General features: G+C 36.0%; 1 protein-coding gene across 1 annotated transcript in view; it reads left to right on the forward strand.

The window, feature by feature from the left end:
* The window catches only part of ABI3BP (ABI family, member 3 (NESH) binding protein), a 199,881-nt gene that overhangs the window by 113,615 nt on the left and 70,847 nt on the right, over positions 1-15,419 (forward strand). The window contains exons 15-24 of the mRNA XM_012732963.1: positions 2,126-2,191; positions 3,292-3,366; positions 3,899-3,973; positions 4,769-4,828; positions 5,686-5,757; positions 6,551-6,625; positions 11,810-11,857; positions 12,423-12,503; positions 12,940-12,987; positions 14,218-14,292. Coding sequence (XP_012588417.1) covers positions 2,126-2,191; positions 3,292-3,366; positions 3,899-3,973; positions 4,769-4,828; positions 5,686-5,757; positions 6,551-6,625; positions 11,810-11,857; positions 12,423-12,503; positions 12,940-12,987; positions 14,218-14,292 — 675 coding nt within the window. The remainder of the gene's footprint in view (positions 1-2,125; positions 2,192-3,291; positions 3,367-3,898; positions 3,974-4,768; positions 4,829-5,685; positions 5,758-6,550; positions 6,626-11,809; positions 11,858-12,422; positions 12,504-12,939; positions 12,988-14,217; positions 14,293-15,419) is intronic.

A 15,419-nucleotide genomic window follows, 5' to 3' on the forward strand; every position in this document is an offset into this window, starting at 1 on the left:
TAATGCATGGTAGCATGTAGAGTGACTGAAAAATAAAAGGGTTCACTCGCCTTAGTTATATATCAGTTTTATAGCTGGAATAGTCTTTTGAAATCCAGTTTTACTCAAGTATAGAGGTATACATATATAGGAGCTTTGTAAAGAAATCAAGCTGTTGAATTTTGGAGAACTCCATTTTCAGGTTGTCCTCTGCTCTGAACTCTGTTACTTTAGAGTAAAAAACAAATCTTGTTTAACTCACATATGAAATGTGATGGTGGCAGCATGCATCTTAAAGTTGCACAAGCATAAAACTTCAGCCCCTTGTGTTTGTGTGTTTTTTGCTCTGTTACTTTTTACTATTCAACTTTCACACTGCAGAAATGGAAATTTGAGGGACTAGATCTTCAAACAATTTGTTATTTTAATGTTAAGTGTATTTGAGGAAATGTTGGGAAGTAAGAGATCCCTGACAATGTGAAACTTTGAGACATGAACCAAAGGAGGATGATGGAAGAAAGGTTTCTTAGAAATAAGAGGGAAAATACAGCCTGGTTGGAACCTCCAGAATGGAAGAAAAGTAGAAAAGATAAGAAAGTTGGTCCACATCACTAGGTGGAAGACAGTGTGGGGCTAGAATAACAGTTGTGACTTTCTTCAGAAGCAACATAGAAATAGAAGTCAAGTTACTCATGAATTCTCACTTGGTAAAATACAGGGTTAACCCAAGGAGTTAAATACAAGGTGGTCAGATTTTCATGACATTTAATAGTGGATCTGCTGACTTTGCTAGAGCCATGGCTTGAAATTGGCTTCAAGTGAGAGATCAGCAGCTGCCTGCATTTTGTCATTAAAAGATTAGTCATTCTTATCTGACCTTTTAAAACTGTAGGAAAACTTTACAGTGTAACAGATTTACTCTGGGATGTTTTATAGTTTAACTCACAATACTCTTTCTGATTCTGAAGCCTTTGCAGAACAGTAGATTCCACCTTCACAAATTGGAAGCTTTATGTGGTACAAAGTAAACTGCCGTCCGCACAGCAGAGTATGTCACAGGGGCTGACCTTCGCTCAGCTTCCCCAGCCAGCCGTGGCTCCAAATCATAACACTGTCACTGAATTTCAAGTTACTCCAATTAGTACATGATCCTGTGAGCTCTCTCCTTCTCAGCTTCTGTACTATTTTTAGTTGCATGGAGAAGATTAATATCTACCTCATAATACCTCATACTTTGTCTATGCTTCTTGTTACTATAGAGCCAGCTTTTGTGCGAACTAGAGAACATTTCAATTTGATGCAGCTTTGCTTAGATTTAAGTCTTAAATAAGCTTGAAAATTTTACTTGTCTTAAAATTAGCATTAATTTTAGGATCATTCTGCTTTATTTCACAGAGTATAAAAATTTCCCTTAGATCCACCAAAATTATAGATGGTTCATGGCTCCATGGAGGACCATAGAAAACTGCCTGTAGGTCAAATGGGAGGAGGGATGGTGCAAGGGGCAAAATCTGTTCTTAATTGTGCCATTGGTGGCCCTTCTGATGGAGTGAAGTATGCACAGTCCCAATATGGTAAATGTGCTTGCCACCGTGACCCTCAGCTTCATGGTCTCTACCTGGGAGTGATAGCGAGCTCAGCTGTTTCTCAGGGACAGTGTGAGTTGAGTAAGCTGATACATCAGAAACCTTGAGGTCCTGTCCAAATGTGTGCTATCGTGGTAACTTTTACTAAGTAGAAAGACTCATCAGTAGATTTAGGGCAAATAGCCTCAATGTCACTGTTCTCTGCTTGTTTGAAAATCTCTTTCCAGATTTCCATCTGGCTTTATTTATGTTTATATGCTTTCAAGCTCTTCAATTTAGAGTTGACACGGCTTAATTGTAAATATATAGCACTGTGTTCATATCACCCTAGAGGCCAGCGTCAGAGCTCACTGTGCAGGGGCCTTTAGCTCAGGTTAAGACAGACTAAAAGCAAGTGTTGATTACTTACATATAAGTGACAAAACCAGTAGCCCACACAGCCGTGATTCGCTAGCACCTACGGAAGTGTGCACTTTTAGACAGCATCAAAATATACTGTAAAATCTTTTTAAATGAGTCAAAAATTAACATTGCTTTTGTCTGACTTTTTCTTTTAAAAGCAACTTACGATGTTTTCTCAAGCTCTGCAACACCAGATGAGCATGAAATACCAGAGTCCCACACAGGTATACCCAACCTCTCAATTCTCATTTTGGACCCCAGATGTTCTAACAATACTGCACCTAGTTCTCCTTTAGCTTTTGCAGAGTGTGAAGAGAGAAAAAGTCACATCGGGGAGGTGACTCTTACCCACTCCTCCCTTAGACCAGTTCTTTCCTCACAAGCGTCGATTAATAGACCCCACACATGGAGAGGCAAATAAATTTGGTTGTTACTGAAGCAAAATAATGTGGTGGCCTATTGCTCTGCTGTTCAGAAGCATTCCAGAAAGGGTTGGGAGTATTCAAAACTTTAAAATGGTTCTCAAAACAGGTGGGGGTGGGGGGTTGTGACTTTGCTCTCTTCTCCTTCCAAGAGCACTTAACAGTGTCTAGAGACATTCTTGTTGTGAGAACTAGGAGAGATGCTACTGGCAACGAGTGGATTGAGACCAAAAATGCTCCTAGACCCTTGAATGCACAAAATATTCCCTCCACACAGAGCAAATAATTAATCCAAAATTTCAGTTGTGCTGAAGTGAAATCTTAAACAAGCACAAATATGCCATCCATTTGCCTGTTTCAGCCTCATCTTTGATGTTCACTTACTGATCTGGCCACAGGAAGTTCAGCTCTGTCTAGTAGTTCTCTTAAGAAATGTTTATTGAGGACTTGTCTAAGTATTAAAGGAGTTTCAAAGTGATTAAGAATGACTTCTGCCAGACATAGATTTGTCTCTTTTTATGTCGCTTGTCATTATTTCTTATGATAAATAAAAGCAAATAATTTTAATCAGAAGTAGACAATAACAGATGAACTAAAAGCTGAGTGGATTCAGTTAGCAGTTAAAAAACAGGGAAGAAACCAGAAAAAAAAAATGTTCAAAATGAATCAGACATATAAAACACTCTTTTATCATGGTTTCTAACATCTTAAATATGCATGTTTTAAAAGTGAGTTCATCTTCAACTCCTAATGAACCACTAATTTTGAAATGTTGGTCAGAAATCTCTCAAATTTATTTGATATTCCGCCCCCCCCCCATGAGGCATAATTTATTGCTCATGAATTTGTATTTTATTCCTGGGGCCTTCTGCTTTTATAAATGTTGACATTTATTCCAACAGCAACAAGTTATCCTATTCTGGATTCTGTCCCACCTAAAACTTCTAGAACTTTTGAACAGCCAAGGGCAACACCGGGTAATGTTTTTAACAGAAAAATCATACTTTGTTTTCCATCAAAAGAAAATCCATGTGAATGCCTTTCTTCCAAATGAGCATTTCATTCCATCACATCTAGTCATTTATTTCTTTCCTACTTTTAAATATATATACATATTTTTCCTACAATTCTGGCATCTTTTATGTTCCATTTTGAGTTCTCTTTTCTTCTTTTTTTAACTGTAATGGTATTTTTTCCATCCTTAGGGATGAAAAGCTTTGAAGCTGCATGGACATCTTCATCATCCATATCAGCCTATCTCATGAGTTTGTGGCCTGTATTACCTCTCCCATGCACTGGAATCAATTCTCAGCCATTATCTCTCTGACCTTTTCCCCACTTTAAGTCACTATTTCATCCACTAGCTTTCAAGACTAGATGCATTTTTCATCTTTAATTGTGTACTTGTGGCATGTGCTCTGTAACACCATCTAAAAGCATGTTAAAATTCTTAAATTGCCTGATTTTAACTGGAATTACTTGATGGGATGGTGTATTTTATGTTTTCAGCTCCAAGTGAATTACCATTTGTTCCTCAAAAAGTGGAAACCTTTACCAGTCCTGAAATGCAAACTTCAACATCTGGTAACTAATGACATTTGTATAGTTGCCTGTTTTGAAAGAACAGATAAAGTAACAAAAGCAGTCAGGTTGACCTTTTCAGAATGTTTGTAGTACTAAATATTTCCCCTCATTCTTTACTGTGAAATTCTTTATAAAATTGGGTTATCTGTCACATACTTAGCCTTGATAATACTCAAAGAATGTTCATAATCTTGACATCTATTTTAAAGAGCTGTTTTCTTTCTCCTATTTGCCTTTCAACCTTGCAACCAGAAAATTCAGGAGAATTATAGATGATAAATATGTTAAGATATATACCCTGGATTTAGCAGGGTTAGCCAACACTTAGGTTATTTTTCTTCAAGTAATCTGAATATAAAGAGTATCAAGTAGGCTCTACCATCCTGAACACATGATGAGGATGGGTAAAAGCTAGGTAGCCCAACTTACATTATATTAAAATCTTGTTGGAATAGAAAAATTCACTAACTCCAGGTGAGGTTATGAACTACAGAATTAAATTAATATTTTATATGTGTTTCTCACCTGCTGTTCAGCAAATCATCTTTAATTTCTTAATTGTAACATGTATTTAAGTTTGCTCACGTTCTAGTCAACATCAATTCTCACATAGAAATTACTTTCTTTTGGCCCATTCAACATTTATTGAGGGCCTAAGCATAGTACTGGGCATTTTGGGAATACAAAGAAATATAAAAAACTTCCTCCACATGAGAAATTTTCAAGTGTACAGTTACAACCTAATTGAGCCCTAGGAAATATCATTTATCAAAGTTATATTAAATCTTTTTCCAGCTCCCTTGCAAACTACACCTAAGCGACGCCTCAGACCCAAACCTCCAAGAACCAAACTTGGTAAATCTCTCTTTACTCTTCAGCATAACTGATTCCAAATGGATGATATCCATGTCCTTATCATAATAAGAAGAGATGATGTTATAGTTTAAAAATCCTTTACAAAATTTGAAATTGACTACAGATGAGCAATTAATAATGCAAAATAACAAAGACATTTCCAATAAGATTTTTTGAAAATTATGTGATTGTCTTGCATGTAAATTTTTGTGTAATCTAGAGTTGTCCTATTGTCTTGGGAATGTAGACTAAAAGTATAATTTATTTTTTGGTAAATATAAAGTGTTTATTTGACTGACATTTCTTGGGTTTTGGTGCCTTCTGTGTTTTCAGTTGTGGATCAGGGCAATTCCTTAGACAGAAAGGACATGACTGCTTTCAATTGCTTATAATCTTAGCATAGTGCTCATCAGAAATAATGAGCAAGCAACATGAAATTATCTGTGATGAGACTGTAAAACTACTGCAAGTGCTCAGAGAAAGGAAGAATTGATGCAAGGCTCAAAATATGTGTAGGGTTTGAGAAAAAGGAAAAGGAGATTGGGCCAACATGTAATAAAGCAAAGAGTTTGGATGTAAAGGCAGTTTACCAACCTGAGAGTGATAATCATCACTGTTAGACATGTCCTCAGAATCATGCTAAACAAATTGGGTATTGCTTATTTCATTATGGTATAGACACAATTGTTATACTATTTTAAGTTTAAATATTCTTTCCTAGACTTACCCATTGTATATTTTGTAAACACCAATTACAAAATGTGGCAGGATTTTTCAAAGGACAGTCAGTTCCTCTTTGGAAATTGTCTTTTATGTTTCTAGGCTGTCTTAATATTCTTTTTCTTTTCCATCACCAGAAAGAACCACAAGTTCTGGAACATTTACATCCAAATTTTCTAAAAGCCCTGAACCTACAGAGACAACATTGGGTAATGAGATGTCCTTAGCTTCGCTTTCCATTTCACCATGAAAAATTCACTACTCCAGCTTTTATGTCACATTCCAATAACTGTTCTAACTGGCTCATTTGAACAGTACAGAATATCTCCAAGTATTTCAAATCCATGATTTTCTTTGGTCTTGAATAGCTGACTTTTAGCAGTAGATCTGATTTAATATTCAAACATCTTCCTATAGCTTGGAATATCCATTGATGCTTTCTCATTTTCTACCCCATCAATGCATTTATAGTTGGGTCTTACATATAGTTTTCCCTTTTATCTTTTTTAGTTCAACCCTCAAGTTCAACCTCAGACTTCATTTTGGGAAAACTCTATTTGGTATTAAGTGGAATTTCTTTATTCATGTCATAGTATCAATGAACATTAATTTGAAATCAAAATAGTGTTTTAAACCTTTTATTCTGTTGCCTAAAGATGTAGATGTGGTTAAGAAATGTGAAATAAGAGCACATAATTATTATCCCTACTTGTTTAAGTCATGCATTAAAATCACTCATTTTGTATTTATTGTAACTACTTAGCAGCAATGCTATTTTTGTTAAATACATTCTTGAAATGTATTTTTTAATCAGATAAAGCTTTATCAGAGCATTTCCATTAAATGTGGCATTGCATAATATTCTTTTAGAGGGATATTTCGAAGTCTTCCAAGAGGCTACATTTATTCTACTTATAGTTTATTAGATTTTTCTTTCTGTGGTCTTAGCTAGTGAAATACCTAAATATTGATTTGTTGTATATTGTTTCTTTACTTTTCCAGCTCCCAGTAAAACACAATTCATTTCTTTGAAACCTAAAATCCCTCTCATCCCAGAAGTGACACACACCAAGCCTGGTAACTACCCTAAATTTTTAAGCAAATATTCCAAAAGTGGGGTTGAAAAATTGTTCTGTGCCACTCTTTGGAGCAAGAACTTGTGACTTATATTTTGGTATTTGAAACATTTTTCCATAAAAAGTACAAAAATGAAATGATCTCATTATAACCAGTTTATGACACTACCCCAGCTTTGCTCTGAACTGTGTGATGGGTCATTATGTTCATGAACATCAAGAAGAAAACACAGAACTGCAACTCTGTGACTGATTGAGCACTCCCTTGTCAAGGACGATGAAATAGTTTCCAATACCAAAATTGCCTGGAATTCTGATCACACAGAACAAGAGCCTTTCAGCTGGGAAGGGGGAAAAGTGTTTAAACCCCCTAACTTTGCCTTGTTTGTGGGGAGGGAAGGCGTTCTTAGCTCTCAGGCTGCAAGATCAAAAAGTTGTATTTCTAATGCTCTATGACTTCTTTCTAAATTGGGGCTGATTTCTGAGCCATGACTTCTGTTTTAATTCCTTGGAAATGTTAATGGTGTTCTGCTGGGGGGTGGGGGGGGTGGGAAGAAAACTCTTTTGCTGCAGGGTGGAGTTATTCTGTACTTATAAGAACAAGGACAATTCACTGCATAAGAATTGCAGGACATACAAGATGCCCAAATACTCATTTTCCCCCTGTCTATCCAGACTATACTTCAGTCTTAAATGTTGTTGCCTTAAAAGATTATGTACAGGAAACTTTGCCACTCATCATTTTTATCTAAATTAAAGCCCCTAGCTCAGACAGAGTAGAATGCTTCTTACTATAATGCTCAAAGGATTTTTCCAATACTTATTTAGAAAGTAGGATTATTAAGAGATTTTCTACTTAAGAGGACATAATTTTTTTTTAATCATGAAATGAGTAAGAAGGAAAATGTAAGTCCTCAGAAATATCTTATGACTCCCATTAAAGATGCAGTGAGATTGGCAGGTGTAGGTATCAGACTGCAGGAAAGTAGGGATTAGCAGCAGGAAAGCAGGTGACAGTAAAACCACTAAAATCTCTAAAGCAGAGGAATACACTGAGGTACTCTTACTCAAAGAGGTTATTTGGAGAAAGAAGTGTAGCTAATAAAATTCAAGAGCCCTAGAAGTTTAAATTAGAAACCTTTGACAGCTAGCTGTATGAGAGGAAGATTTAGTAAACATTTATTTAAAAACACACTTAAAAGACTTTGGAATAAAGTACAAGCTACTATATTTATGCTGTATTTTGATTAGGGCACTACTCCCAAGCAGATAAAAGATCTATGACTGTTTCAGTCCTCATATTTAAGTAAATGTTTCTCCAAATAATTGTTATTATAAAATGAAAATTGAAACCATCAAAACATGCTCCCCACATTGGTTCCCATTTATACATAGTAATTTACTTTAATAATTTTAGTGGTTTTAGAAAATGAAAAAAGATTCCTGAGGGGAACTTAATTCATCCACAGAAATAAACCTGGGAGAGTATATTCTCAGTCTAAGGTGTTTGAGTGAAGAGTGAGTTCATGTTCTTTTGACTTGTTATCATCTAATTGCTTAAGAATACCCACACTTTACCCCTGGCATTAAGTTTAATTGTTTCAGAATCTGCTCCCAAACAGGCCAGCTTAAGTTCACCTGGATGGTATGACACAACAGAATTATCCACTAGATCACTGCAAACAAATACAGAGCTTTTTAAAATGTTTATTTGAAGGTAGATCACCATTACAGCTTTGCTGAAGATTTCTATTTCTAGCCAAAGTTCAGAAGAGCAAATAAACCACTAAAGCTTTTTTTTTTTTTTCCCAGTGATATGCTGCTTTTCCCAACCCACACACTCTTCTATTTTTCCATTTCACTTTCCAAACAGGCTACATTTCCTCTGGCTTTCCTTTGTGGCTTAACTAAGGAGTAAAAAAAAAAAAAAAAAAAAACCACATTGGTTTTGCCTTTTTTTTTTATAAGCAAAATTCAATGCTTTCTTGAAAATTCCAGCAACTACCATGTCCCAACTTGTCTGCCTTATCCAGTAAGAGTTGTTTCTTGCAATGAAGTTAATCTGAATATTAAAATGACATTCAGGTCTTCAACCTTTGAAGAGGCTAAAAAAAGGAAGGGTCCTCTGGTGGTAGGTGCTTACTTTCCACAGTTCTTGACATGACAGATCAATGTGTAAGTTCTCATCGATGGCCACAAATCCATGATGGAGCTTTTTCCTTTTGTTTCACTTAGGTGAGTGGTAATGTCATTTGCCTGTCACTCAACTTTTTTATGAAATATTTTTATACTTTTATTCATAATATTTTAAGGTAGTCAAGTAGAGAGAAGTCTTGTCAGAACATGTGCTTATTTTAAATAAACAGATTCAGTGTTTTACATGCAGGTGAATTGAGAAGTTACCTAGTGGGGTCCCTGTCTGGTCAGTCAGTACCTCAAAGATGCCTGTTTACCTTTATAAAATTCAAAAGATAGCATTCCTTAACCTTTAACATTTGTAAAGATTAAAACAGATCGTGAATAGTAATTTTTTTCATGATTTTCAAAGGCAACTTTGTAGAAATTAAAACATGAATTACAGCCTTGAAGTTTCAAAATATTTTTTTGTAGTTTCAAAATCATCAATCTTCTCACTTGAAAGTTGATGCTGTGGATGAAACACTGTGAAAATAGGGTATCTGTGCTTTCGACTTTATTGTCAGATAGGAGGTATGATAGCCATAATCCATAATCAATTTTTGACAAGAAATGCATTCCTTCTCATTTGCCATCATTAATAATTCTCTAAATAATGTTGCTACAGAATATTTAGGCAGTTTCATTCTTAATTTTTTTGAAGATTTATTTTTTATGCATGTGAGGACTGGGGTGCAGGCCAGAGGACTCACCAGAGACATAATAGGGAACAGAGTAGGAGCAGAGCAGATGTATTGAAGTACACTGCTTAAGGGAGCAAAGCAGGAGAGGTCTGCTGTGCCAGTGTAGGTTAGCTCCCTGTCCAGCCAGGGAATCAAACTCCAACTCATGCTACAGTGGTTGGCAACAGCTTGACAGCATTGTCTTTAACCCCTGTGCCACCAGGGAGTCCCCTCATTTATAATTTTTTACTCTGATTTTTGGCTAAAATTGCTAACCATTTATTTAGATGTGCTGGTAATCTTTTCGGGGTGATTAAATTTCTCTTTTGCTGAAGCACCTTCACCAGCTAATCTGATACTCATCCAGAGCTTTAGCTGGTTACAGCCAGTTCCTTATTTAGTTACAATTCCATTGGTACTGGTCTAAGGAAAATTGTATAAAATGGTACTTATCTGAACACCATTTGAGAACAGCCATACTCTACTTTCTTGTAACACTTACATAAAACTACTAGTTTTAAAAACTGTTTTTCCAACATGGCCCCTCTTTATAAAAGAAATAGATGTGTTCCTGTTTGGGAATTTGGGAACTGTTAATTGATGACTACTAATCAATTACCCAAAATATTTGTGGGAAGAAGAGAAAGAGAAAAGCAGGAAAGAAGAGATATCCACTTAGTGCCTCCGATAAGTTCCTCTTTATGATGTGAGAGGCTGCTGGAATTTTTGTAGTAAGGAGAAGAAACCGCATTGCACATGGCCTAGGGACTGCTTAGGGAGAGGTGGAGGTCAGTTGCTTCTGTTCTGACCACTAACTTATAGTCAGCACGAGACGTAAGCAATCCCAGCTGGGAAAGTTTACTTATGACACAACCCTTCCCCAGGTTTCCTTCTCTCCTATACAGTCTTAGAGACATCCAGGTTCTTTCCCTGCCTCCTTTCTTTCTCCCTTCCCCCCAGTCGGTCTCGTACACAAAAACAAATGTACACACACATAATTTTTGCTTTGTTATGTGTACTTAAGTCTGATACACCACAATAGCTTTGCCATCCTTTTTCTCAAGGTCTTGAGAAACCGGAATTCTTTTTTGGCCACAGACATGTTAATGACTGTTGCCATCTTTAGGTAATACTTTGTGCTGTCATGCATTTCTCTCGGATGAATGAAAATTCTTTATCCATATATTGTATTTTCTATTTCTGTTTATATTTGCTTAAGACTTACACTGTTTGCTTCCCCAAACTTTACACACACCCTACTACAGCTCTAGCAGAGACAACTCCTGACAAATATAAAAAATGTGTGTGATAAAATTATTTAAGTTCTATTAAATGGTCGATGAGCACCATACTACTTAATAAAAAAAGTCAAAGAATTTACATTTTTTCTTTTGTTTTAAGAGTTGAACTTATTTTCTTATTCTTGAATGAAAAATAATTCTTTTGTCCTGTAGAATAAGAACTGTATTAGATGACCTTATAAAAACAGATAGCCAAAATACAATCAATGTGCAATATAATTTATTTATTGCAAGCATGAGTGAAGGGGATGACATTAACTTAGTAAGTTAAACAGAATACCTGTACTCAACTTTGTCCTTATCTTTGTATTTAACTTGTTTAATTTTTCTTAAATCCTTTATTCCAGCCATTTTTTTCCCCCCAGAAGACACACCCTCAACCTGTGTTTGACTAAGCAGAGCTCTGCAGCAGCTTCGGGAGCCATACTAATTTTGATTGACACACTCTCTATTGTCTCTTCTTATGCTTGGCAGGGTATCTCCAGATGGTTTTAACATGTTTTTTTCCAGGGCAAGAGTGTGACTTCCCTAGAGCATATTTGTGTTTTCGCTTTGGGTGGTTGTCTCTTTTAAAACTTTGCAGGATTTCTTGAAAAGCACTTTTTTCCTCCCAGATCTAATAATCCTGATATGTCACTAGAAAATCCATTCAAAGGAAGAAACTGAAAGAGTAACCACAATCTTATAACTTCTTTTTCTTCAAAAGAGCAGAAAGTGTTCTCCTGGTACCATCTTAGCCAATTACCCACAGTTTCCTTCGTGACACAAACTACTGGTTACTTCAGTGTGTACACATCTTCCACATGAGAACCATTTGTTTGTTTTCCATTTCACTTTCCACACTTAGCTGAGTGGCTGCATTTTTGTTTATTTTTCTAAAAGCATAAATTTATTTTAAATTTTAAATGGTCTTATTCACCTTTTGTTGTATTTGTTAAACAGTAAGTAAAAATTAAGCATTTTTTATACTTAAATAGATGTTACCATTTTTCATAGATTTTGATTCCTTCTTGATTTTTCATGCAGTCTTAGAACCTGGCACACTGGGAACCAAACCCTCAACACCACCACTAGGTAATGCAGCTACGGAGTGAGTGGCTTTGCTTCCTCTTTTCCTGACCACCGTATTTTTATTCACAGGCTCCAACTGTTGCATTAGTTCGTATTTATTCTGTGGGTTTCTACAGAAACCTTTTTAATCCTAGAGCATTATAAACAATACCTTATCTTTAAAAAGTTGACTTCACTGAAATAATTTCTGAATTCAAAGCTCCTTTGCACACTTTACTACTAAGTGGAAAATGTGCTTTGAATTGTAAGCCAAATAAATTGTAATTGTGACATCTTAGAAGCAACTTTTCTCATATTCCTGCAGACCATAACACGAGAAACTTTTATACTTTCTTCTCTAAGCTGTACAAAGTTTTGACATTTTTCCTTCTCTAAATGGAATAACACTATCTCTTGAACAGTGGTTATTTATAAATCTCAGGCAAAACAATTATTCAAGACCTCATTTATGCAGTATGAAAGCATGCTGCAAAATTGAAGGGCATGAATGTGTTTTTAGGGATATATAGTTCAACTGTCTGTTTTTAGTCCCTACTCTTAAATTAACTAGCTGATTTTCTTTCTTCAGCTCCATCAAAGACCAAAAGGCCAGGTCGTCGCCCCCGTCCTAAAACCACACCTAGTCCAGATGTACCCAAGTCCAAACCTGGTAAATGTAATGTTCAGGGTTCCAGTTAATGTAAAAGCTGGAATATGGCAGCTTCTGGCTTAGTAGCTACCCATTGCCTACTTAACTGAGCTTTAGAAACCAGTGAAATTGACTTTTGTATTTAAGCTTATATACTATTTTTCTGTAGACATGTTACATAAGTATGTATTTATGTTTTTATTTGTAGTTTTTAGATACACATGGCATTAAACTGGGACACTAAGGGGATTATTAAAATAAGATACCATAAAGCCCTTACATAAAGACCATATTCATAGCAGATGAGGTAAGGGAAACTCATACTTATAAAAGAGGTACATGGGGAAAATCACATCCAGAAGTAGTACAATTTAAGTAAAGATTGGGGAGTAATGTCTCCTGCTTCAAGATTCCACTCACTGATATAATTAGTAATTTTGGTTTTCTGCTTCTGTAGCTCTTCAGCCTGCTACGGTACAAACGGAGCTCTTGGTGCCCATAGTCGGTAATTTACTCCCCTCCAGTTGTTTTCACTGGTTGTCACTTATGCTTTCCCTGTTCTCCACTGGGGCACAGCTGTAATTCTGTCAGCCCCATCACAATTTCATTTCATGCTTCTCCTCACCATTTCTTTCTGGGTCTGGGAGCTAGAAGATAGAAGTCTTCTAGAAGAATCCTGTGTACATATTTAGGGAAGGTCTGCAGTCTTGAACACAACTCTTGATTCTCCACAAACTCTCTGTGCTTCCATCACATGTCCTGATGTTAACAAGACACACTCCTCTTTCAAAGACTGGCTACAATGTTTGATCTGGAATTGACAAATGGCAAACTTTTATTTCAGTGCTGTAATTATCTTTGTGTCATTTTGCACATTGGATGTAATGCTTACTCTTTAAAACACTGCATGGGATAATGACTTCAACTTTGTTTTCTTAAACAATGTGTTTGAGTATGATTGGATAATCAGAGGCACACACTGTTCCTGGTCTAGGGACCTAAAGAAATAGTTTTGTCTTTGCAATTGGAAAACATTGGAAGACTCAAGCTGCTGTTGATTGTTTTAGTACTAATACTGTTTGGTTACAAATATTTTATTGTAATTTCTCCATGTTCACAATAGATCTGTAGCTGCTTTGCTTTGGAAAATTCCAGAAGACATTAACCATGTGAATTCAAGTGATAATAGATTTTTTTGTTTGTTTGTTTAGGTTTCCTACTAGGCAAGTTTCAAATTCTTCCTTACTGTTTTTATGCTGAAGAAGCCTATTACAAAATAGAATTATTATACTTGTTATTTTAAAGATTACTTGTATAGAAAAAAAGTCTTATTCTATTTCTCATTACTTTTACTTAATTTCCTGGAGATGTTTCCAGTTTGGAAAAAAATCAGTAGACATTGATAATATTTTCCACCCTTCCCATATTCCAGGAGTTTTGTATATTCACTGAATTTAGAACACATCTCTGCTGAAACATATATGTTCTTAATTATTAGAGTTGCAACTATGACCCGTGGAATTTGCTAAATTCTATCCCTTTTTCTTTAGCATCAAAACCATCCAAAAGACATGGAACAACGTATAGACTAGATGCATCTCAAATCCAGCCTGATAATCACTACCTTTAGTGCATTGATCTGTAACTAGGGAAATGGTGTGTAAGTGGTATTATTCTTCTCATTCAGAGCTCTGCTATGATTCTAATTGTGGCACCGTTTTTTTTTTTCCTTCAGATTCAAAACCACCAAAGCAATTACATCCTAAACCCCAAATAACCCCAAAGCCAGATATGCCAACAACTAAATCCGGTAAACTTGATTTCCAGTGCTTTACCTTAAGCTTTTTCTTTGGGAATGCTGTTGAAAATGTTGACAATTGTCATGCCATATATCCAGTAGAAACCTAAATAGGTGGCACAAGGCATTAAATCTCAGTACTCTGAAGCTATCCATAATCCCTGCAGCATGAGTTTGATCCCAAGCCAGGGAGGTGCCCACATGGCACGGCAGACCTCTCCTTTCTCAACCTCAGTATATTTCAGTCAATCTGCCTGTTCTGCTCCCCACTCTGTCTCTGGTGAATCCACTCACCCCCACACCTCTGGCCTGTACCCAAGTTCTTTTATGCATAAATAAACCTTTAAAAAAAGAAAGCCAAATAATGATTTTGTTATCTTCTCAAAGTAGTCACACTGATAATTTAAATGCTAAATGAACAAATCAGTGTGTGATTACCTCTGACCCACAGAGTCTGTGTTCTTAAGGCATTTTTAGGTTTTGTTTTCTGGATACAGATTTGTCATAAATAGAAGCCTGTTTTTTTCTGTATAGTTCTAGAAATTTTTTACTGATGATTTTTATTTATACATACACTAATTGGGGTGTTGGCCAGAAGTGCAAGGGATGAGAGGATTCACCAGAGATAGAGTGAGGGACAAAACAGGCAGATCTACTGTGATACACTGGTGAGGGGAGCAACAAGCAAGACAGGAGAGGTCTGTTGTGCAATGTGGGTCAGCTCCCTGGCTGGACATCAAACTCATGCCACAGTGGCTGGCCTGATAGTCCTGAGACTTTAACCCCGCCCCCTTCTAAAGTGTTTTTAGCAATCATCACTAGGCAGCAGTCTGTTCTTCCACCTTAGGCACAACTGAAAAAGAATTGATAATCTGAGACTCACATCATTTTAGATTCCTATTGGCATTTTAAGCCATAAGTAATAACTGAATGATTTACCAAATAAGTTATTTTAAAACAGCTCTGAAAATTCAGCTGTTTTTGCAATAAAATTTCCTCTTAAGATTCCAACTAGTTATAACACTCTAATAAGGAAATGTACAGATTTCTCATAAATAAGCCAATCAAGAAGGCAATTTATAAAAATATAGAATAAAGTAGGTTTTGTATCCACTGAATTTAAAAATCAGCAAGCACTG

The sequence above is a fragment of the Condylura cristata genome, unplaced genomic scaffold, assembly GCF_000260355.1.
Source record: "Condylura cristata isolate star-nosed mole 26May11 unplaced genomic scaffold, ConCri1.0 scaffold00003, whole genome shotgun sequence".
Lineage (NCBI taxonomy): Eukaryota > Metazoa > Chordata > Mammalia > Eulipotyphla > Talpidae > Condylura > Condylura cristata.